The 24235-nt window shown below is 43.1% G+C and overlaps 1 protein-coding gene across 4 annotated transcripts in view; it reads left to right on the forward strand.

Moving 5' to 3' along the window:
- The window catches only part of LOC144721611 (RING finger protein 122-like), a 67825-nt gene that overhangs the window by 38016 nt on the left and 5574 nt on the right, over window positions 1-24235 (forward strand). For 3 of the 4 annotated variants that reach the window (XM_078599384.1, XM_078599387.1, XM_078599386.1), the window contains 4 exons: window positions 12919-13075; window positions 16002-16044; window positions 16995-17036; window positions 22685-22767. In XM_078599384.1, coding sequence (XP_078455510.1) covers window positions 12919-13075; window positions 16002-16044; window positions 16995-17036; window positions 22685-22767 — 325 coding nt within the window. The remainder of the gene's footprint in view (window positions 1-12918; window positions 13076-16001; window positions 16045-16994; window positions 17037-22684; window positions 22768-24235) is intronic. The other variant, XM_078599385.1, reaches the window with a different exon arrangement.

Consider the following 24235-nt stretch of genomic DNA (forward strand, 5'->3'; position numbering starts at 1 on the left):
CGTGTACGTATGTATGCAAGCATCTCCGATTAGCACGGTTGGCTACGTACGGAGCAAAATAAGTTCAACATAGGTGCTCGCTAACAGCACTTGCCATAACAGGCTGTTAAAGGCTATATGGGGGATCTTTGTCACGTGTGAAATGTAAAGCAGTGGCACAGTGGTTAATGCACTGCACTGCAAACCTGGTGTGACCTGAGTTCAATTCCAAGCCACGTGTAACACAATTCGCGAGTGATATCTGAACCGGTCCTGGTCCTCCACTAGGTTTATGCAGCATTAAATGAAATGGTGCAGTGTCCAAACATCAGCAACATTGGGGAGACAAAGGCAGACAGTTTTGGGACAGGCCACACCACCCCATTGTGCGGTGTGCCAACCTTAACAGGTGCTCGCTAACAGCGTTATCCCGAACAGTCTATAAGGCGCGGGGGGGTTTGTCTCTCTGTGTGTGAAAATGCCAGTCGTATCACCGGAACCAAATCAGCAGATGAAGAAAATGTGTAATTGAGCTTAGTCTCGTAAAAAAAAGCATTTGCTTAACCTTTTTTTTCCCTTTCGTGTGAAAAGGGAAACAATGTTTTTGAGTCTGGTTTTACTTTCCTTGCGTGCCTGTTTAATTACTATCGGCTGTGTCAAGGCAGCGACTTAATTTCAAGAGCATTCATTTAATGTCACACTGTTCCTTTATTTCGTCCGCAATATAGAACACCGTTCATAAGAGTGTGAGAGAAGTCCCGTGTGCTTTTTCGATGTAATTTTTTTTTAATTCCGCGTTCGAATTTTTTTTCTAACCAAAGACCATTTAATTTTCCATTTCTCTTTTCTTTTTTTACCCTTTGTATTTGTGTGTGAGAGTCTTTCATCAAAGCGTTTAAGTGGGAACGGTTTGCCTTTGGACCATGTCTACGTTTGTACGTTTGGGGAATAATCGGCATAATTAATCAACTTGTAACTTCATCTCACAATACGGTGTTAATTTGTGTATAAAAAAAATGAAACGTACAAGACACAATTAGCCATCTGCTGCCATCCACATAATCCCACCTGTTATGCATATTGATCACCCATCTATTTACTATTCAGGCTTAAACATGCTTAGCTTCTGAGATTTGGCTAGATCGAGCGCAGAGTTCGGTCACAAACATAAAATAAATTGGTCGAGCATTTTAGGGCCTGTATGCCGTACAGCTGCAATGCCAACTTTGCCTGGGTGGCTCTGTTTGCTGTGTGTGGTCACATGACCTGGCAGATAGATGCAAATATTTCGGAGCGTTAAACACGATCAGTTTCCTATCTTGTGACGACAACACTGTACTGTTCCTGCGTTGTCTACTCCCCATGCCTTCAGTGAGTGTGAGTTGCTTTGCATTTACTCTTGCTGCGAGAATGGTTATTTAATTGCTTGGGGAGGCTGTCATCCAGCAGTGGATTGACCGTGGCTAAATGATGACGATGATGAAATTTTGCAATATAATCACGTGATGATCCATTTACACATACTCCACTGATTTTAGTTTTAATAACCCCTTTTACTCTCTTAAGAGATGATTTAATTTTGTAAAAGTGATTGCGCCATATCTTACAAAGAAGAGTGAAATATGTAATACGTCTATTGATATTGGTGAAACACAAGTAGAGGCTTTGAAATAAAATAGAGTTCTTTTCTCGATTATTTCTCCCGATTATTTGAGTTGTGTATCTATATAAAAGTAGGTGAAGGGTCCAATAATATATTATTACCATCACGCACTGACCAGAGTGGTGAAGTATGGTCTAAACATGACCAACGTGGCATGGAAGGGGCCCTTCGTGCTTCATCCAGCAGTAGATTCACAAAGTGTTGTAAATCATTATCATACACACACCACGTGGACTGCAGCAGTGGTGCGTTGAGGTTGACGCACTGCGCTATCTATAAACCCGGCGACCTGTGTTCAATTGCTGGCGCGGGTAACATCAGTGGTGAGTGATCTCTGAACTGGTTGTATTTTGCTCCCCCCACCACCACCACCTTTACCAAACTGCACCGACCATTGTGGGGAAGTATTAAGTAAATAAGCCAATGTGACCGACATGGTGCAGTGGAGGCCTTTGTCAGCAGATTAGAAAAGGGCTTTATATTATAATTATTATATTCTGTGGCCAAAGTACTATCTAGGTTCTAGATTTGAAGCTTTCGTGACTGCAAGGATTAATATTCTTAGGTGTTTTCGGTAAAGTCACGTAGGTAAAAAATTTAAATTAATAAAAATAAAATAAAAATCACGACGTGTCGGAGGCAACACAAGCTTCCGTCTTCAGGTGGAACCGTCACAGCCACGACAGCTGTATCAAAAGTACCTACGTGACTTTACCGAAAAAACCTAAGAATATACTATCTAGGTTTTTTCCATGAGCCATGTTGACGTGAGATGTTTTGCCTTGACTGCAGAGATATTGATCTTCAGCAAATCCTGTATAGTGTCAGCAAGAGGGCTTTGTGAGCTTACCATTGGAGCTGTCAGTCTGGATTGTGGCCAAATGAGATGTTGAAATCATGGTTGTAAACTGTATGTACTGTTTTGCAAAAACTGAATTAATAATGAAGAAAAAAACACATTTGAAAGGATTATATGACAGTATTTGAGTAAGGAATAGGGGGACGACTGATGCATCGAATCACCCTCTGATATAAATCTTTAAGCGCAGGACACATGTATCTAATCGCATGAGAAAGTGGACTATGAACTCAGCTGAATTCAATTCCAAATCCCCCCCACATTCCCCTTCCCTCCTATTCTCCAACCCACACCGCCCATTGTGGCTGAAGTATGGTCAAACATCTCCTTTAACCGACATGGCTTGGAGAAGCATTCATCCAGCAGTTGACTAATCATGGCTGATGATAATGAAATAAAATAAATTCTGGTATAATTTATCCGCATATGCATTCCAGTAATTAGCTATATATAATCATGAAATGCAAATCATTGGTCTGATCCATTGGTCATGGTTATGATGCAGTTCTCAATGCAGTAATTTGTTGCTAAGGATATTAAAGCAGAGTTCACACGGCCTTCTGATATAACCATGAATTCCTCGCATTTCCCCCTGGGGTAGACAAGGGGATGTGACATCCGGAGAGAACAATAGCCATCCACTAGGAATTTAAACAACAATGGATGCCATGTTTGTATTCATCAAGAGTAGCTTAATATTTCGGAAGGTTAACGTCGGTTGCATCGGTCTGATGCGTCGACCAAGATTGCATTTCCTGAAATGTACATGTATAGCCCTCTTTTGTCAATCCACTGCTGGATGAGGGCCTCCCCACAGCATGCACTTCGTGGGGGGTAAATTGACGCACCTTACAAAGTGGGTTGGTGAAGGCTGGGAGCATAGACATTCCATCTTAATACAACTATGGATTCTGCTGCACTGCCCCCTGCTTTAAACCTAGAAACGAGAGTACAAATTTCAGTTTTTCATTTGTCGTGAGGAGGTCTCATTGGTCAGCCTCTGTCTCACAGATAAGTTGCGAGGTCAGCATCCTTACCTGTTGATTGTGGTAAAGGTGTAGGCCTGTCATGTGTTCCTCGAGGCCAATTGACTGTGGGCTCTTGTTAAACCCTCACCCAGGTCTCCAGCCTCGGAAAGCTTTCACCAAATCACAGCTGCGGTTGCAGCTACTGCGCGTAATATCCAGTGTTTGCAGTCGTACATTTTTAGCCTCTTCTGCACAGGGGGCTTGCTTCGTAAGCACTCAAAGCACGGTTGATAAAGCCAGAGTAGAATGTTTTCAATCTATAGTGCGGTACTGTCAGTTGGCAAGGCAGAAGCTTCTCAGGCAAGGCACCACCACAGTACCAGTTTGCAGAGGTGGGACAAAGTCATTGTTATGCAAGTCCAAGTCGAGTCGCAAGTCATCAAATTCATGACTCGAGTCTGACTCGAGTCCAAGTCACATGACTCGAGTCCACATCTCATAGGTGGGACAAAGTCATTGTTATGCAAGTCCAAGTCGAGTCGCAAGTCATCAAATTCATGACTCGAGTCTGACTCGAGTCCAAGTCACATGACTCGAGTCCACATCTCATAGGTGGGACAAAGTCATTGTTATGCAAGTCCAAGTCGAGTCGCAAGTCATCAAATTCATGACTCGAGTCTGACTCGAGTCCAAGTCACATGACTCGAGTCCACACCTCTGCCAGTTTGTTTACAGCCATTGCCGGTTAAATTCGATCTCATTCTGTTGTCTAGGTTACTGCAAAGGTTGTTCGTGGAGAATGGGGTTGTCCGAGCTGCAGTGGCAGTTTCTAGCTTCCGGTTGAGGATGCAGTAAAGTCCATTTCAGGTTTTCCAGTGACGGGTAATAATGCTTGTGGCTAGATTCATGAAGAAACTGGGTTGTGCAGGATTGTCATACACAGTAGAAACCCATACGCTCACCTAGAGACCCAGATACTCACCTAGAGACGCACAGACTTACACAGAGGCCCATAAACTTGCATAGACCGATAGATTTGCATAGAGGCCCAGAAACCCTCAAAGAAACCCTACCTCGTATAGAAACACATAGAGTCACATAGACCCATAGACTCAGAGTAGAGGTTCTTAAACCGCGATGTGCTGGCGGTGGCTTCAGCCATCAGAACTTTCTGCACCAGATGGCCACATGCAGCCACATGCAGCCCCATGTGGCTTGCCAGGAGCTGCAGTGGTCTGGTAAGAGTCCAACACTGGTGCAGCATCATCATCATCACCACCACGCGTTGCCTTTGTGACCCATTTATCAAATAGTCCACCTGCACGAGCCATTGTCAGAGAATGGAAATCCTGAGGCAGACTTTGTAGCCTGGTCAACGTTGAGCGACGAACCACCACTGCTCGGCTCTTCCTTGGACTGGTGCATCTTGTTATGCGTGTGGCGCCATGTTTCTTGTTTTCGACGGTGATAAGAGCACATCAATTCGTGGCTTGACGCGGAATGTGCACGGCTGTGTTCATCGTTTGTCCCGTTTACATTGTGGTGAAATGTATTGATTACATTTTATCGGCGCCTTTGTGCACGTGCGCATGTGTCACATGTGCAGGCGCGCATGTGTGTGTCTTGTGACAAACACACGCACATATAGGTCGACTCAGCCTTAAAACGAGAAAGCTGGTGTGGTGTAAAAACTTCAGCATGAGTGAGACAAAGGCGGCCCGGCGTGGTGCTGGCCACCCACCCTCTAGTGTGCCGTGCCGGCCTTCATAGTTGCTCGCTCAGAGCACTTGCCCCAACAGTCTATTAAAGGCTATACAGGGAATCTTTGTCTTTGTGGAGAAGCGGTGACAATGCGATGAGCATACTTGGCACTGCGACCAGAGTTGTATTACAAGACACGACTAACGTCAGTGGCAAGTGAAATCCGGACCAGTCTTGTGGGCCTCCCCCAGGATGACTCAGCCTTAAATATAAGTACCTGGTGCGGTGCGTAAACCTGAGCACTGGCAAGATAAAGACGGCTGGAAGTGGTGTAAGCCACACCACCCATTCCTGTGGTGTGCTGACATGAATAGGTGCTCGCAAACAGCACGTGCCCCAACAGACTCTTTAAGGTCACATGGTAATCTTTGTATTTGCCTGAGTGTGTATTTGTGGCCATGGGTGTGTGTACTTTATGTATGCAATATTTAAATTTGCCTTTAGTCAATCGTGTTTATGCAATATTCATATCTCAAGGGCGTTGGGTATTTTTTACACGTTTGATTTCTTCTATTCTCCCGATTAAAATGACTGTGCCAAGGGTTATTTTCACCTTTGAGAAACAGCCTCTGGGCCTTAATTTCCAAATTCAATCTAATACACATTTTATTATTAACTTAATGATCTGAATTTTTTTTGAAGCATCTGATAAACACAAACTTATTTAGTAGTGGGCGAATCCAAATTGTATTTTATGGTAAATATGTCATGCATCAGTGCATAATGCTCAGCTGTTTTGTGTTCACTGAACTGTACAGCATACAGTAGTTACAGTGCAAATTGGATATCGCTTTTGGAGAGTTTTTTTTTGTAAATTCTGCACCTTTTGACTCTTAAAGAGCTTTGCATACATTTCACCAAGCACGTATCTACCAGCATAAAATCAACTTTGAACCATTCGAATCTTGCGTATGGCAATATTCTCAGAAGCTCGGTGCCAATGCGAGGTCTGCTCGCCATGACAAGGCTTCATGTAAGAATCCAAGTCCTTTTGCTATTCCTCCATTGAAGGAGGGCGGACTACAATAGTTCACTACATGGTCCATAGCTTGAGTTGCTTGGCCACAATCGCGCCGTGGCTTATTTTTTATTTTCCATTCATGAAGGAGATGTTTGCATTTGCTGTGTTGATGTTCTGATAAAATACAATGCTTTCATGCATCATCTTTTTTGATGGTTTATTTCATCAAAAGATTGCAACCGTAGCTTTCATCTAGCAGTGGACTGACAAAAGACTGAACCTCAGAATTATCTCGTATTCATCAAGCAAGGGCTGTAAGAATACAAATCACAGCGGTAAAAGGGTATTAATTATAAGGTACCAAACGAAAAAGTTGATGGTGTAAGGATAGAAACGGTTGAGAATTCAAACATCGTTGGCTTTAGCGTAAAAATAATCTCGTACATTAGTCAGCTATTCCCTAAGAAAAGTAAGTGGCTTGGATAGGACATGTAAGCCAGAAGGGGGGATGATGGTCAACGTTCAAGGATAATAATGACAAGAGCGGTAACTAAAGGAATGGAAAGCTTCCAACAGGTTGTCCACCGAAGGAGCATAAAGCGATGAAATGAGTTGTTGCCAGAATCAGAATAAGAACATTTATTTATGTTGGAGGAATCCGATGAGCTGTAAAGCTCTTTTTCACAGATGTCCAGTAGGGGCAGGTCAGAACGTTACAACAGACAGTACAAAAACAAGGTAGTAGTGCAAAGTACAAGAAAGGTAAACAAATCACCCAAACACGCACAAATACAATGCTAAACCATCCCCATCCTACCAGGCAAAGCCCACTGAGGTGTTAACTTCTTTTTCAGAAGCGGCCTGGCCACAAATGATAGCTCAGCAAAGTTGCCCATCATTTGTACATTTACAGCGCCAAAATAATCAAATAATCTCAATACATGTTTCTAAATGTGTAGGGGAAAACCTGGAGGACCTGGAGAAAAGAAATCGACGCGACCACATGGAGTGGGGGGTGGGACATGCAAACTCCAAATATACAGCAGGCGTCAGGGTTGTTGCAGGACCTGGGAGGGTCATTACATCGCACGATCGTGTGGCAGCTTGGAGAAGAGCTGTCATCCAGCAGTGGAATGGCCATGACTAAGCCCCAGTGTTGATGTCCGTTCACCATTATCTATGACTCCCCTTTAAATTACCGGGGCTTATCAGTAAACCTTTATTGTACATTTAAAATAACATACAAACTTTTACAAGGTGATTGTGGGTGTACGTAAGTATTTCTATTTCACTGCAGCCTCATATCAATGAAAGGATAGTTTCCGAGAGTAAGATACACTATCAGTATGATACTGTGTACCGGTTGTTCACCTATCAGGGTAGGAACCTGTTCAAGACGGTTATGGGGGGTTAGGTGAACCCTGTAGCAGTTAACATTTAGGAGCCTGGCAATGGAAATCTGAGGCTGGGTCAAGCTGGCACGAGCGTTGCCGCTTATCTGGTGATGGGTTGTTACCTCGTGTTCTAGGGCCAAACGGGTTCGGAGTTATCAACAGTCCAGGAATACTCGAGATCAAGGACGACGCTTGGGTGTTCTTTGAGATATCTTGCAAAGCAACTGGCGTATGTGCGATTGTCTCGGACCTGCCTTTTGTGTATGGTCGTCATCGTCAGTCTCGGTCGATCGGACAAAGCACCTCCCCGAGCTGGGATCAACTCTCATCATGGTCCTGCGATACAACAATCCAAAGAGCACCTTCGCACGAGCCGATTTCATTGCTCCATCTCCCACGGCCCCTTGACCAGCCTCTTGGTCATTGTCATATATATCTAGTAGTATATTAAAAAGTTGGCAGATTGTGTCCGTTTGCTAAATTTAATTAACGCCTGCGTTGTTAATCGATTGTTGTATTGATGCTTTTTTCCATTAATTGAGTGCGAGCCAAATGGGCTTTGTTATCTTTACTTTTTCTGCAGTGTAACCCTGTGTGGCCATAAATAGTAAAAACAGTAATTACTTTGAACAGTCTCTGTGTATTAAATGCTTTTTTTAATATTTTAAGATTGTTGCAGGAATATTTTTTTATTCCAGTGGAGAGTGGTCTATTCTTGGAAATGATGGTCGCAGACTCGAACCGTCCACATTTTCATATTTCTCAGGTGCATAGGGGGATCTAACCATTACCTTCGTGCAAAGCTGGCTGATTTAATAATTAGTCCATCTCATCATCGGGTATTTAAAGCCCCACTTGCATCTATTTGCGCAATATAAATTGAAAAATCAATATATATAAAATTACGTTTGAGACAAACCTACTTTTAAAGGGGTAAGAATGACTAGGCTGTGTTAAAATAAGGTTAAATCTCATTGTTGACTAAAATAATTTGAAATCTTATCGTTGCTACCACACTGGTAATTGTTCCCATGAACTTCACTCTGATTCCTCCGCCCATTGGTATCGAGGACTCGGTCTTCCAGCCTGACTGACCGGTTTCCTCTCCGTCCACACCGTGATTAACCACCATGCTCCAGGTCAAAACCGCTTCTCGTTCTGCTTCTCTCCTCGCACTTTGGAATCTCCATCCCATTTTATCTTCGCCAAAGTTCCGACAACCTCGCTCGATTCGAGAAACGCATCAACTCTTTATCCCCAGTGGCCGTTTAGAATGTTGGGGGCCTTTGGGCCTGTGCTCAGCAACTGAGCTTTTTTTTTTCTTTCTTAAAAAGAAAACAACAGCAGTAGTGAAATGAAACGAGAGGGCACTGTACGCGAAGAGGAAGAGCACTCGGTCGGGCCCTGCTCCCTTGTGATCATTTATTGACGGAGTCTCTCAGCTTTCACGGGCTCTAAATGACACGGGGGGGGCTCTCTTTGTGCCAACAGCCACAAAATTTGATATTCTGTTTGCAAGCTTCTCCAGACGAGACACGTCTGCAACCTGATGGACTTACATTTCCCAAAGTACTGCATTGTGATTGCTTGTGTTGTTATTATTATTCTGTCATGTTGTCGCGGTGTAATGTGTCCAACGCATGTGAAATGATCAGTTCAATTATGCTTCTTAAATGTGTTGACGCTACGAGGTTTGTCTTATACAGTTCTTATAATAAATCATGATGATGGTTCGCACGCTGGATTTGGAATCCAGACGCCTCTGTCTGCCCAGCGGTGTGAAGGGGTACACAGCAGCAGTTAGTCGATGGGCAGACCGAGGCGTGTGGTGGGGTAAAGTGTGGGCACTCCCACCTCTTCTGAGAAGCGTGGCCAACAGAAGTGTAGGCTAACGTGTACCCTCTCGATGGGGCTCTCTAGAACTTCCTCTAGTGCAGGCCCTTCTGCCAGCAGGGGAATGAGCGAGCTATTTCAGGACTGCACCTTTCCCTCTTTAATAATTATCGGTGAGCAGGAAACACATTAGAATTTTCTTTGTCACTGCATGCATCGTATACTTGAATGCTGCAGCATCATCATCGTGATCGGAACATGTTATATCCACTGCAAGACAAGGAGAAATGCTTTTGTCAAACGTTGTAGTGATAGAAGATCATTTTTTTAAATATAATGTTTATAAAGAATTGGATGAATATAAATGTAAATAATAATCACCACCTTCTTGGATCTTTCGGTAAAGTCACGTAGAAGGGAAATAATAAAATAACCAAGAAGATGAATCCCTGCAGTCACGAAAGCTTTAAATCGAGAAATAATCACCACCTCACATTTTCTGACGACATTTTGTTTGACTGCAACCCAATACAAATTAAATACCGGACAAACTTAATGAATGCAGCTACAAAGTGGCACTCAAGATAAATATGAGGAAAACAAAAGTAATGTTCAGTACAACAAATGTTCTAAGCAATTGAAGACATATGTCGGATGGAAAACACATTCAGGCACTTAAGTGAAGGTAGATTGGGATAAAAAAGAACATGAATAAAGTGAGGCTAAAGAGTGCAGGTTGGAGGAGTTCCTTTAGAAAACTGGATTTAATGAATGCTCCATACAGTTATGCATTTTAATCTATTGCATTCACATACATATTTTGTTGTGTGTGTGTATATATGTTGTGTGTGTGTATATATACACACACCAAACATACACCGTGAAATAGTATTGGTCTCCTGACATTTTCACGTCAAGAAGATGAGATGAATATCGTTGTTTTCCTCAAACTCACAATTAAGGTTTCACATTCAGTCCCTGTGCAGCTACTGTGCATATCACCGCCGAGACTCTGCAATACCCTAATGGTGCATACTATATGGTATCTTCCTAAAGCCCTTTGCATAAATGAGCATGCTTTGTAAAGTAAATACCCAGTCATCGATTGCCATGCACTCTGAAGATGCTGTTTAAATAAGGCAACTATTATCTATTAATGTTGTAAAAGTGTGCTGTAGAGACGTTGTTTTGCATTTTATGGATGCAATTAACACTTGGTCAAACCGAGTGTGATGTCCAAGCAAATTGGGAGTGGATTTTGTTTGGAGAGGTTGTGGGAACATCTCCTCTTTTGGTGTAAAATTACTGACCTGAGCATGAAATGTCCAAAGTGTGTTTAAAATGCAAAGGACTGTGATATTGAAACATTCCTCATTACGGAACTCATTTGTAAGTGAGCATGTATATATATAATTTTTGTTAAACAAGTTTGAACGTTGCCAGGGATATTGCTTAGTGGCAACGTGGATGGTTACAGTTACGTGATTAAATAGTGCAATTCTCTATGCAGAAATATTAGTATCTTTTCTTTACCGCGATTTTGACAAAACCCCAAATACCAAACGGGCAGCAACGAACAACACTGTTGAAGGTGTAATAGATGAACGTTAATATATTTCTTGAATTATTATTTAGAAAAAATTGACAATTGGAGGGAATTCTAAAGTGTAGCAATGCGGTGAGCGAGTGGGTGAGTGAGTGGGAGAGCGAGCGGGTGAGTCAGTGGGTGAGCGGGTGAGTGAGTGGATCAGTGGGTGAGTGAGTGGGTGAGTGGATCAGTGGGTGAGTGAGTGGGTGAGCGGGTGAGTGAGTGGGTGAGCAGGTGAGTGAGTGGGTGAGCGGGTGGGTGAGTGGATCAGTGGGTGAGTGGATCAGTGGGTGAGTGGGGTGAGTGTTTGTTGTGACCTGCAGCCCCCAAATGGGTGGAGGAATTAATGGGTGAAGATGATGGGAACAATGTATGTTGAACTTCTTCCGCACCATACATAGCCAACCGTGCTAATCTGAGGTGCGAGTGTGCAGGCAGTGCAACGGCACATGGGTCCATGGGCCGGACGGGACCAGGCCCTGGGCTATGAGTCCATGGGCCTGAGCATACATTTGTACCCCATCTAAGGTTTCGTTCGACGATAGTTGCACCGATGGATTTGTATGGCAAATATGAGTAAATTACTAATTTCAAGTGTCACACAATGGAATTGGAACTGTTGACGCTATGCCACATCGGGTGCTATAGACAAGTTAAATATGTGGTCTGGGCTCGTGGACTTTATAAAGAGGGGGTGGAATTTTGACAAGTGGCCTAATTTCATTCCTTGTGTAGTGACTGACTCAGAGACCCTAAGAGTAGTCGGCACTCTATTTATTAACAGCCTTCACAGTCCACACAGAGTAACTACAGCTCAGGACAGCTGGCAGACTGCCTGTCTGACGACGACGAGCAGGTAAAGACGTGGACGGCGGCGATGGGGTCCCACTCCAAGCAACAGCCCCGAGCTCCCGCTCGGGGTCCCCTTTTATCGCCCCAGTCCCACTCCCTTTCTAGAACCTACTAGCGGGTTCCCAGGCTTCCCTTACGTGCCCCCTCTGTAACCTTTCCCCTACATCCCTCTCTCTGGTTTATCACGTGACCTGCTGTGAGGCAGTCGGCTGCTGCAACTGCAGATCCCCTTCTCTGCCTGCAACGTAGTGACCAATGATATGTCACGACATTTGTATCAGGGCCCATGCCAACCTTGCTATGTTGTGTCTGGATTCAGCTATAAGCTGCTTTGTTTGATGAAATAAGCTGAACAACCTTCTGTCTCTGCTTGTGAGGGTTCTGGCTTTGAACCCCAGAGGAAGATGTAAGTGAAATTTATCACAGAGCTTTGAGGGTAAAAAAAAAATGCTTTCTGAGCAGTAGATGGTTGTTTTCCATTGAAAGTAATGTGTCCGTTACATGTGTAGTACCCAATATTACATCAAAGCAATGGATCTGCTCGTACTCAGCTTTGACAGCAACATCATTTAATGGCAACATAAAATGAACACTATCGTCATCTGCTCCAGCTTTTTTTGGAATGAGAGTAGCCGTGTTCATGAAGTAACACATAATATGCATGCCGTGAAACTATAAATTAGTAAGATAACTTTTAAACTTTGCTAACAAATACATGCATCATCCTCCTCTCCCTATGCTGCTTTTCTGTCTTCCACATTCGACACGCCGATGTGCATTGCCGTGCACACAACGGAACACGTTCCTGCACCCTTGAGGCTGCACAAACACTCACAACATGCACGCCCATACACGCCCATGTACACTTAATCACACACACACTCATCAACACGCATACATACATGTATGCACACACACACACAATTCAACGACATGCACATATCGCACACGCAAACATTCATCCATGTGCACACACGCACGTGCACATTTATTCATTCACGCACACACGCACGCATGCTCATAAATATGCACACGTGTACACACTCTCATGCACACGCAGGTCTTGTGTACGTGTGCTTCCCCGAGAGCCAGCAGAGGTGGTGCGTCATGCCTGCTGTTGGGTTCCAAGACCTGCCCTTCAACATCTACGTCGTGGTGTTTGGCACGGGCATCTTTGCCTTCATCCTCAGCCTCATTTTCTGCTGTTACCTCATCAGGTTTGCCCCCATTTTTAGCATCGCACATCTGCACTCACAGCTCTTTTTACCATTCCGCTGCTGGTTGAGGGCCTCCCCCCCAACACCTTGCAGGGTCATAGGGGTTATATGACCACATACTCTTTGGTATTTTCGGTAAAGTCACGTAGCTAAAAAAAATGAAAACAACTAAATTAAATCGCGACGTTTCGGGCGCAACACAAGCGTCCTTCTTCAGGTGGGCACAACATAGCGAAAGCACAACCACACTTAAGCGGTTGTGCTTTCGCTACGTTGTCCCCACCTGAAGAAGGACGCTTGTGTTGCGCCCGAAACGTCGTGATTTAATTTAGTTGTTTTCATTTATTTTATTTTTTACCTACGTGACTTTACCGAAAAAACCAAAGAGTATGAATCCTTGCAGTTACGAAAGCTTCAAATCTAGAATGATATGACCACACTTAACAACGCTGGTCAGCGTGGGTGATGACAGAAGGTATGACTATATGTGGGAGCATAGAAGTCGAGTACAACAATGGATTGTGTTGCACTGACTACTACTGCTGCCCGCAGCGTAGCCCGTATTAACCTATAACACCTGTTGTATATCTAGGCCAGAGGTCACAAACGGGTACCCGATACCCGTACCCTACCTGATACCCGGCTACCCGTACCCGACCGGGTACGGGTAGCCGTTTGCGACCCTGGTGCGGCCGGGTACGGGTAGACCGTGAGTCACTGGTGAGTAACCGTTTGTCATTTGTAATTTCGGGTAGGGTATGGGTACGGGTAGGGTATCCGTACCCGGCCGGGTACGGGTACCCATTTGCGACCCTGGTGCGGCCGGGTACGGGTACGAGTAAGGAATTAAAACCCGTTTGCGACCTCTGATCTAGAATCAACCCTGCTAAGCGACTGAGATCTGCCGAAATTGGGCAGATTCCATGTGATTTGGTCACGGGCGTTTTCTGGAACATCCAAGGACGTATTTTCATTGTTTATCCAGGAAAAGTAATTTCCAGTCGGGTTGATATGATCACCCCCCCATCCCGAGTGATCGATGGATTGTTAAAAACCCACATATGTGTAGCGATAACATTCAAACGTCACACAGACGAAGGATGTGTTCCCAATTTTTGGGTTAACCTGAAAATTGGGCCTAAATGTTGAGAACCTTATTCAAGCTCCATCTCTACGTGAGCGCCCAACCCTGCCTATGTTAAGTGCATTGGCGGAAGGCATGAGTCAACAGGCCCAACGTGAATAGATTGCATTCATTAATTTATGTTCCACTGAAAATATTTTCACCGGGGTTACTCCCAGAGCCATGTTGACCCCTCTGCTCTTCGGCAGGTGTCCATGGATTTTATTAACGCGGTTTCCCACATTTTCCCTCTATATATGCACATGTTTTTACACGAGAAAATGATTTGCTGGGAGTTGATACTACTGTCTCTATTGTCCTTGAGTATTGAAGGCCAGAGCTGTTGCAGCATTGAGGTGCAATTCAGTGGCTGATTTAATACAAAAATTGAAGATTCAATCTATATTCTGCTTACACCCAGTTGCACATGATTGCATACACAATGACAATAATAGTAATTTTGCCAGCAATTGATGATTTAAGATGTGGTATCCCATGAACACTGTTTACATGAACTAGTTATTGGGATGAATTGCAAGCCTTGGGTTCACGTGAAAGTGGAAAATTGATTTGCGTCTCAATTTTGATAGTCGGGCCGTATCTATTTGTGTCAACATGTTAACGATGGAGGATCGTGCAAGGCCACACGGATCCTCTGCTGCATGCGTGTGGAATTTGAATGCAACTGGACAGCACTGTAGACCCAGTGCTGTTTCTGCGCCGAATGTAATCGAGTTCACTGAAATTGATGTTTTTGAACTTCTGCACTTGAAGCCAATTGAAACTTTCTCCCTGTCCCGGCTCTGAACGTATTGCTGAGTTTGGAATCGATTGCTCACAAGTTTATCTATTTTTGATTGATTGTGTTCTTTTCAGTGGCCAATACACTCTTGATTATGTTCTGCAAAACACACTGTGTGTCTTGACAATGAAGGAGCGGTCTCAGAATAAAGGCAATAAAATTGGGATGGAATATAATATGCAGACTCACCTATATGATAATTGTGGTTTTCCATGTAATTCAAATGTTAGAATTTTTACATTTATTTTAGCTTGCACGCAGTGCCGGGTTTGCCTGCGATTGCTTGTTTGCATCGCACAGCATGGGAGGCAGTAGTTGATTCACTGATCATAGGGATGGTACATTTGTAAGTGTAGCCCTTTAGAGCATCATTGGAATTTCCATCCATCACTCACTGGCACATATTTAACTATATTTACCTGATGTATTTTTATGACACGAAAGATGGAGTAATATGTTACTGTTATTTGATATATGACATGTGACACATACGATGAGGAGCTGCGATACAGTCGTTAATGTGCTGCTTTATTATGAAACCGGTTGTCTTAAGTTTGATTCCCAACCATGGCTAACATCAATAGCAATGAGATATCTGAGCCAGTCCCCCCCCCCCTTCACTCACCAATCTAAACTAAAACTACATTATTTTTTTTACCATGTAAGGCTCACGAAGGCTACATAGCTGTTTTTCAGAAGTGACCTGCCCACAAATGATAGCTCAACAAAGTGGCTTATCACTTGGAAATGTATAGCAGCCAAATACTGCAAACTACAACGACCAGCGTGGTAGAGCGCGGTTAAACAACACCCATGACCGACACTGCATGGGAAGTCCCATCACCCAGCGGTGGATTGATAAAGGTCCTTTGTACGACATCTATTTTACAGATTGTGGTTAATATTTTAAAAGTTCCGATGCATGTGTAATAAGCTGATTAATCACGTTTGCATCTGTCGACCTAAAGTAATGGCGGTGTCGTCACGTGTCACCAATTCAGATTACGCCGTCAAGCACAGAGCGAGCTCTATGGCTACAAAGAGGTAAGGCTCCACAGCGTTCGCAACACTGCGCTCGATATTCGAATACAATCTCAGGCCACGTTTGTTTTGTGATGGCAAATGAAAGATGTGAGGCTTGAGCAATGATGTACGTGATAAGGGGTGGATTGCAATCTCCTTCGATTACATTTTAATTGCTTTCTGCACCAAGTTGTTATTATTATTAACAATACACTCGTATACGCAGAAAAGCCTCCCCTGGTCTCAAGTCCCTTTAAGTAAACTTGTACATCAAATGTTACGCTGTGGGTGACATGTGCTCACTGTGACTGTGTCTCTCTTAGTATTCCATTATGGCATTGTACTGTGTGTTGCAAAATTAGCTCGTTCGAAAAAGAACAAAAACACTTGATAAGCATTGAATGCGTACCCTATTGATTTGAACGCTTTAGAAAATATACGTATGCCGGCATCATCACACAGAATTAATCATTGTAATGATAACAGTGTAGCAAGGTGATTTATTTATCCAGGACGGCCTCGTTGATTCTCCAGATTCTCTTTCAAGAGAGTCCTGCATGAGGATGCTTGGCCCTATCCATCACTTAGTATTTAAAGTGTGGGAGGTGCTCCTCTTCTGAGACATCTGAACATCGGATTCAGCTAACGCACCTTCCAGAGCAGCCCTCTAGAGCTCCCTCTAGTGGATGCCATCCTGCCATGCAGTGGCATGAGCGAGCAATTGCAGGGCTGCACTTTTACCATTTTTACCCTCATCACAACATCCGGCTTCAGAGCTGCTATCGACAGGCTCTGAGGCAACTATAAATGTGGCGGCATAACAAGGGCACAATATTAATCATATTTAATCATAGCCACCTCCATTTCGCATCCTTCGCCAGTGTCCGTATTGATGTGTTTTTTTTACATCACCCTGACCCGGGATTTAATGTCCACCGTATAACACTCGTCCTTTCGCCCTTGTGCCCCAGGTTGTACTGAAGGGAAAAGCCAAGAAGCTTAGCCTGCAAGAGGTGAGCCACACAGCCAGTGTAACACGTCCCGTATTAGCATATCCCTGACAAGCCCTCTACATTCGTAGCATTGGCTTATTCCCCAGAGGCCTTTATTATAAAAGCAGTCGCACTCATATTTCAGTTAGCGTGTGCCTAATGAAATGGTAAGTGCATGGCAGACGTTTAAATTAAAGGCTTTCGCAACGCCTGGCTGTTTCCACGGTGAGATTAACAAAGTTCCTCCCGAGTTGGACGTGGTGCGATAAAGTCAGACCAACCCTGATCGAGGCCAGCGTGACCTCAAAGATATCTGAGAAGATAATAACAATGCCGGCAGCAGTGAGCAATGATAATGACGATGGTGACGATGATGATGCTCAACTCCCTACTTTTATTTATTTTTGGAGATTAATATTTACCTCTGTGCTTATTCGCCATGCATACATGCATTTGCTTATGAATGTATGATTTTTCGTCATTCGCTCCAATTGCCGATATAATTTTCCGCTTGGATTAAGTGGTAGTAGTCTAGTGGTTTGCATAATGACCAAAGTTCAAGTCCCGATCACTGCTAACGTCAGTGCCGAGTGACATCTCAGTCAGTCTTGGCTTCCCTCTGCACCTCATCTTTAACCACCCTGCACTCAACAGTGTGGTGAAGTATGGTCAAACAAATCCCATGACCGACACAGTGTGGCCTTCATCCAGTAGTCAATTGATAAATTGCTCTTAATTTATTATCAGAAAATAGTAGCAGCAGCAATGCTCCCTCCACTGTTGTATTAATGCTCCCCACTTTGTTATCGTTTATATTTATTTGTAAGCTGTGCAACGGAACGTGACGGTTCATCCCCCCATTGTGATTTGATGAATTTTACCCATTCGGGGTCACGATTCAAACTGAAGAATCAATGTCTTTATTATTATTTGTTTTACATTGTGATGTTTGGAATGCCTCTAGTGACTATGTGGATCATTAAAGCCATTCACACATAACATATAAGAATCAAATATAATTACTTACATGTAGGCTTTCGCGACCAATATGATTCATAATAAACGTTTTTGGATTATTTTGCGTTATTTATAAATGTGTCGTAACCCTGCACCACCCAACACGGCCAATCAGCAAAAAAGTGTTACGTTGACAAAAGACAAATAGTTCACTACTTTAGCCCACCGGTGTGTTGAAGAGTGAAACCACAACATTTACAATTTTTGAGTACTCAAAAACGTGACACTTTTTTGCTGATTGGCCGTGTCGGGTGGTGGAGGGTTATGACACATTTATAAATAACGCGATCTAACCCAAAAACGTTTATTATGAATAATTACTTACATATCTGTTCTGTAGCATGAGCGTAAGAATCTTATTTTAATAGACAGACCCGGTGCATAGTTTCCATGTAGGCTCTGCTGTAGTTTGTTTTCCTAATTTACGCTCGATGTGCACACATGCTCACCGATAGCCTTGCTAATTGGCAAAGGCAGCCAGCCGCCACCTCCATTTATTCAGCTCGATTCACATAAAAACGAAGTGTTTGCTTTTTCATGGTGTGTTATCAAGAATATGCCAACTCACGTGAATCTGGCACCGTGATGTTTTGCCCTTTTAATTTGATTCGAAACCGCTGTAAATGTTGAGAGAAGCTCCCTCGTTCAAGATTTTCTGTTTCACAAACTTTTTTTAGTAAATATATTTCAACCACACGCAGTTTAAACTCGTGTCTAATTATCTGCAGCACGAGGCATTATTCAGGGTGTTCATGAAGAGTGAGCAAATGCCACTTCAGTCCTGGCAGCTAGTAACAAAATCACAGAGAGGAGGCAGTAACTTTTAATATTCATATTGGCAATACAGCTTGGCAAATCAAATGCATTTCACAAATCGTAAAGGTATGCATTGCGCCCATATCCACACCGCCAACTGCAAAAGAACTGCATGTGTGTGTAGCCAGTTTTCTGATCCGATGGATTAGTCTTCATTTACAGATTTCATTCATTGCCTTTAGGCGAGTGATATTGAGTGTCCCCTGAGAGTAAAGTTACGAGTCCTCTCCGTATGCGAGGCTGTCAGAGGGAGGCATATCACAGCAGTGAACATTGATGACCCTACTGCACTGATGAGTCCTAATAAGAACGAAACCAATCTACAAGTGTAGTTTTGTTTGACTTCTTGTTGGCCACATTTTCTCGACATCTTGAGTTGGTGGTCTAAATGGCAAAAAAGCCATACATGCAGTACTGTTGAAGCTGATAGCTCGTCTGCACCAATGCTGAGAGTGCTTTTGTACTTAAAAACACATCTTTGTGTGTTTCATCATGGGACCTCCTTTGCCAGTACCAAAATATGAGAATAGGTTTTCCCCTTTTTTCTAGCAACAAAACAGGTGTTAAGATGTAAAAACACCAAACTGAAACCTTTTACAAGGAATCATGTCTGCATTAACCACAATACTTGTGGTCAGAGGACGCTTTTTGGCATCCTCTCGTCCAACACCATTTGAGACGAGGCTCCAAAGTAAGCTGTCTCTGGTGTGGACCAATCGGTTTCAAAGACAATGCATATATTGTAAGAGTATGTTTTTTTTTGCATTCTGACCACAAGTAGTGTGGTTAATGCAGACATGATTCCTTGTAAGGTTTAATTATGGTGTTTTAACATCTTAACACCTGTTTTGTTGCCAGAAAAAAGGGGAAAACCAATTCTCATCTTTGTGTGTTGTTAAATCCATATAATTTTCTGAGCTATATTACCAATTTGACTATGCACCTTTAGCTACTGTTACCTCCCTGCAATGTTGGCACCGGCAGCTGGGATTGAAGTGGGAAGTTTTCACTCTTTATGAACACCCTGTAGAGTGTCGAGTGCTGCGGATGATTAAACCAAATTTTGAACTGTTTGAATTCTAGTCATTACATTTCATTCACAAACCGAAAAATGTAAAGAAATCACAGTGGAGATGATGGCGAGAACACCTCGGACTCTGAAATCTCCACATGACATGCACCACCAACACTGCACCTGGTGTTACACATGGATATAATTCATACGATAGTACCCAGTTTGTGTGTGTTCAGTTTTATGGACCTAGCTGAAACTTTTGCCAAATTATTATTGTTGTTTAATGATAATTAACATATTTTGAATGCCCACTGCTGTGCATAGACTGGGATGTGGAATTTCCACCACTGTCTCTGGGTTACCAGTGGAGACGAGCTTTTCTTATTTGAGAAGCAACACTAAAATGATGATTTAAAAATCTAACACCCTAACCTTTGATCCTCACCTACTATCTCCCTAGGATAAAAGTAGTCTGATTTATCAATGTTCTGATGAGAAGATTGTTCACTCTGACAATGTTTTACAGTGTTCCTGCTCGCCTAAGCTTTTAAATAGCTTTGTACATGTGTAAATGATAGTGTTCAGGTCAGTGCACTCTGCTGCAATCGATACAGACCATAGTTTGATTCCTGATTATGTGTTTCAGTAAAGATTTTGTGTTGAGCTTATGTCGGACTTTCTTGGGTTAAGCCCCCAGCCTAAATAAAGCGAGCAAATTCCTGGTGCCCACAACTGGCACACAAGGTGACCACCCAGGTGGCCCCTCCGTCAGCCCTGCCCGCTTCATAATTCGCTACGCCCACTCAATCACTAGCCCCCTCCACACGCCTTATGCTCATAGGGCCGCCCACTCCTCTGTCAACTCCGCCCACTGAGTAGGTAGTGGACGATGTTGGCAAGCACCCAGGCCAGGACATTTTAAACTGGGATAAAATATCTATTTACCACCAATGGCTCAGGACCCCCGGAGAGTTTGGTCGCCTTAATCGTGAAGTTAGTCTAGTACCTGGTGCACAGTGTTTCACCCCCAGTGCTTAGAACACAAGATGTTCACACATGGAGCTATCCCCACAGCCACTTTGAGTTTCCCAAATGACAGCAGTAGCCACTGGTGGTGCTGGCCCATTGGGGACCCTCACCATAAATTAATCTGAGGAAGCTCTGAGATGATAAAAGAGAAGTAGACAAGAGAGAGTTACGTAGTGAGGTAGGGTGAGATGAGAGAAAAGAGGAGACAATAGAGATGAGAGAGGTTATTTCGCTTTTGAGGTAATTTTGTTTCTCACGTGCATTTGGATTTTCATTTGAGCTGATATTTGGTGCCCCCCATGGTTTTTCATGAATCTGGGGCCCCTTGAGCCTCTTGGGCCCCTGAGCATTTGCTTGGTTTGTTTTTGCCACGTGCTACCACCGGCAGTAACAATTAGGCCTGTAACGATTAAAATCGATTCGTAGGCTAGCGATGCACACCTCAAATTTTGTACGGATGGTTTGATTTAACTTTGATCTGAATATGTTATGTCCAGTATATTTAGTTTCTTTGGCAATGGGCAGCCATTAGAGGCGCTACAATTGCCACAATAAGAGGAATATATATATCAATTCTTGAATCAGGTCGTGACACGGTATCATTCTTGGATTCGCAAAGTGTGGGGGATTGTTACGTGCCGAGTAGCAATCGAAGCTCAGTAATGGCATTTGTTGTAGCAATGACTAGCGTATACCTTGTACAAAATATACAGGATATGTAATGTAATCATATTAGTAATTTCATTCTTTGGTGAAGGATAGAAACTCTCAGGGGACAGATGTGGCCCTTTCCTGCTAATGACACGCTGCAATTCAGATTTGCAGACCATTTCATCATTCATACTGCCAAACAGGCCTTTGTACCAAGCAATGTAATTGTCTGGAAATGCAATAATGTATACAGAAATACGTGGAACTGTTTCCATGTGATTTGTGTTCGAGGCGTGGTAGATAATTGCTAAGACTATGATTATCCACTGTTAGGAAGGGTTTGGTTGTGAAGGGAAATAATTGTGGCAAAATTGATGTGAAACGCAGTAACATTTACGAATAATGAAAATGATACAATGTCAGGCGGCGATGATTTCTGTTATTGTATTGCTCTGAAATCCCACGATAGGACGAGCCTTTCTATTTCTGTATTTTACAGTGAGGCCTTTTGTCTTTTTTTGAATTGTGTTTCCCAATTAAATCATCGCAGTCGATTTATTTTAAAGCCTTTTTCTGTGGCTGCAGGAGCAAATGCATACGCTGCGCATGTGATAGCCAATTATCACCATCGCACGTGTTGGCCTCTATTCGCGAGCTACAGCCGACCTAATTAAGCCGGGTAGCAAAAACAACATTGCACGGGAAGCATTTGCCCCACAGCTCACTCGCTCCCACAGCGGTTAAACTCGTGTGACTAGTTCACTGCAGTGACACTGAAATATTGCAGCCATATTTCCGTTGAGAAGAAAACGTTCTCGTGTTTACAAATATGAACTTTGAACGGAGGAACAAAAACAACGGGGGGAAATTGAGAACCGACTTCCTCTTTTCGTGTTACATCCGATGTTGCAAAGTTCATTTTGAAATTGGTGGGTTGCGTGCAAGTCGAGCTGGAATTCCTGTTTGTTCCATTCACTCTCGGAATTAAATTAGGCGCCCGTTTAGCCAGGGCGTGACCCCGACGGTACGTGACGCACAGCTTGTTTACGGCGAGGATATCGTGTGCTCAATTTTGCAGCGCCACGGTGGTTTCTGTTTCGAGTGTTTCTCAATGGCGGCACTATTTTACTGTCCACTGCAGCAGACGTGCGCTGTGTGCTTGGAAGACTTCCGAGAAAAGGACGAGCTTGCTGTGTGCCCTTGCAAGCATGCCTTCCACAGAAAGTAAGTCGTTCTCGGTGGCCTATCGCAACTTTTCAGTCTGTCTTCTTTGATAAGTGCAATGTCCAAAAAGCACTCCTTCCACATCCTCCTCTATATGTCTAGCACACGTGCCAGAGGGTCAGAGTGACTTGGCTAATCTACACGTGCTATGAGCTGGTTCTGCACGGCCCTGGGATTAATGTCTCTCACTGAATATCTCCCGGTATGCTGGAGTAGATGTCACGTGACTAGTGTCCACAGCCAGAGCGAGGGGTATGCTGGATTTGGGGTGGCAGGTGAGTACATCTTCTGGGTTGCCGAATTTGGACAGACCAGGTGGAAATGAAGCCTTGGCACAGTGTTGGGATGCTGCCATGGTGTAATAGCACGCTGAATTTTAGTTTTATTGTTTTTCATCTTGGGCCATGGTTACATCTCATTGTTAAGAGGACTTACCATCAGAAGATTTAACACCTTACAAGTTATATATACACAAGTGCCCTAAATGAAATTTTTAATGGATTCCCTTTGGCAAAAAATGCATATTCATAATGGAGTGAATTTTCTTTTTTTTACCAACAACAAGCAAACGCCCATATTCTTGGGTCTTTCGGTAAAGTCACGTAGATAGGCTCAAAGAAATTAACAAAAAACTACGACGTTTCGATTGCAACACAAGCGTTCGTCATCCCCTCTTTTTTCATTCCCCCTCTTTTTTCTTCCTGATGACGAACGCTTGTGTTGCGATCGAAACGTCGTAGTTTTTGGTTATTTTCTTTGATCCTATCTACGTGACTTTACCGGAAGACCCAAGAATATGAATTCCTGCAGTCACGAAAATTTTAAGTCAAGAAGCAAACCGTCCTTTTGTCCTATTTGCAATTAACACCCCTCACCATCTTTATAATTTCTTGAGTGATAATTATCGGCAAGATAATTGGGTTTGAGAACTTAAAGAGATGAATGTTCCTTTCCTGCACAGTTTCAGTTTGGAAAACATTGCGTCTGCCTGCTTCCGTGTAATGCAGTATTTGTCTGCACTGGTGAAGCAGTCAAGCATGACTGAGATGTTTAATCATGAACATATTTTGTTCGCGAGTACCAGGGCAATGTGAGATATCAAACCACTGCTGTGCAGTAGCGCAGCAGTTTTAATTGACGTGCCGTGCAAGCTTCCTATCAGTTGGGAGATAATTATCATGGTCTCATTAAGAAGTTTGTTAGTAAACATAGTTTTGATGTTTATAACTAAATCTATTTATAAAAAAACAACTTAATGTGCTAAGGTAATAAAAAAACATTGAAATTTATAGATTTAATAATTTGGATATATTGGCTTATTATCTTTTTTGATGCATATCTTGACTAGAAAAAAACCTTTTTGAAAAAAAATCTAAATACATCTTTACCACTTATTTGAAACCCGTGAAACTTGCTACTGCTGCCCTCGTTCACAACAGCTGACACGTGAACAATAACAGCCCAAATG

Source organism: Lampetra planeri, chromosome 12 (genome assembly GCF_965212315.1).
Source record: "Lampetra planeri chromosome 12, kcLamPlan1.2.h2, whole genome shotgun sequence".
NCBI lineage: Eukaryota > Metazoa > Chordata > Hyperoartia > Petromyzontiformes > Petromyzontidae > Lampetra > Lampetra planeri.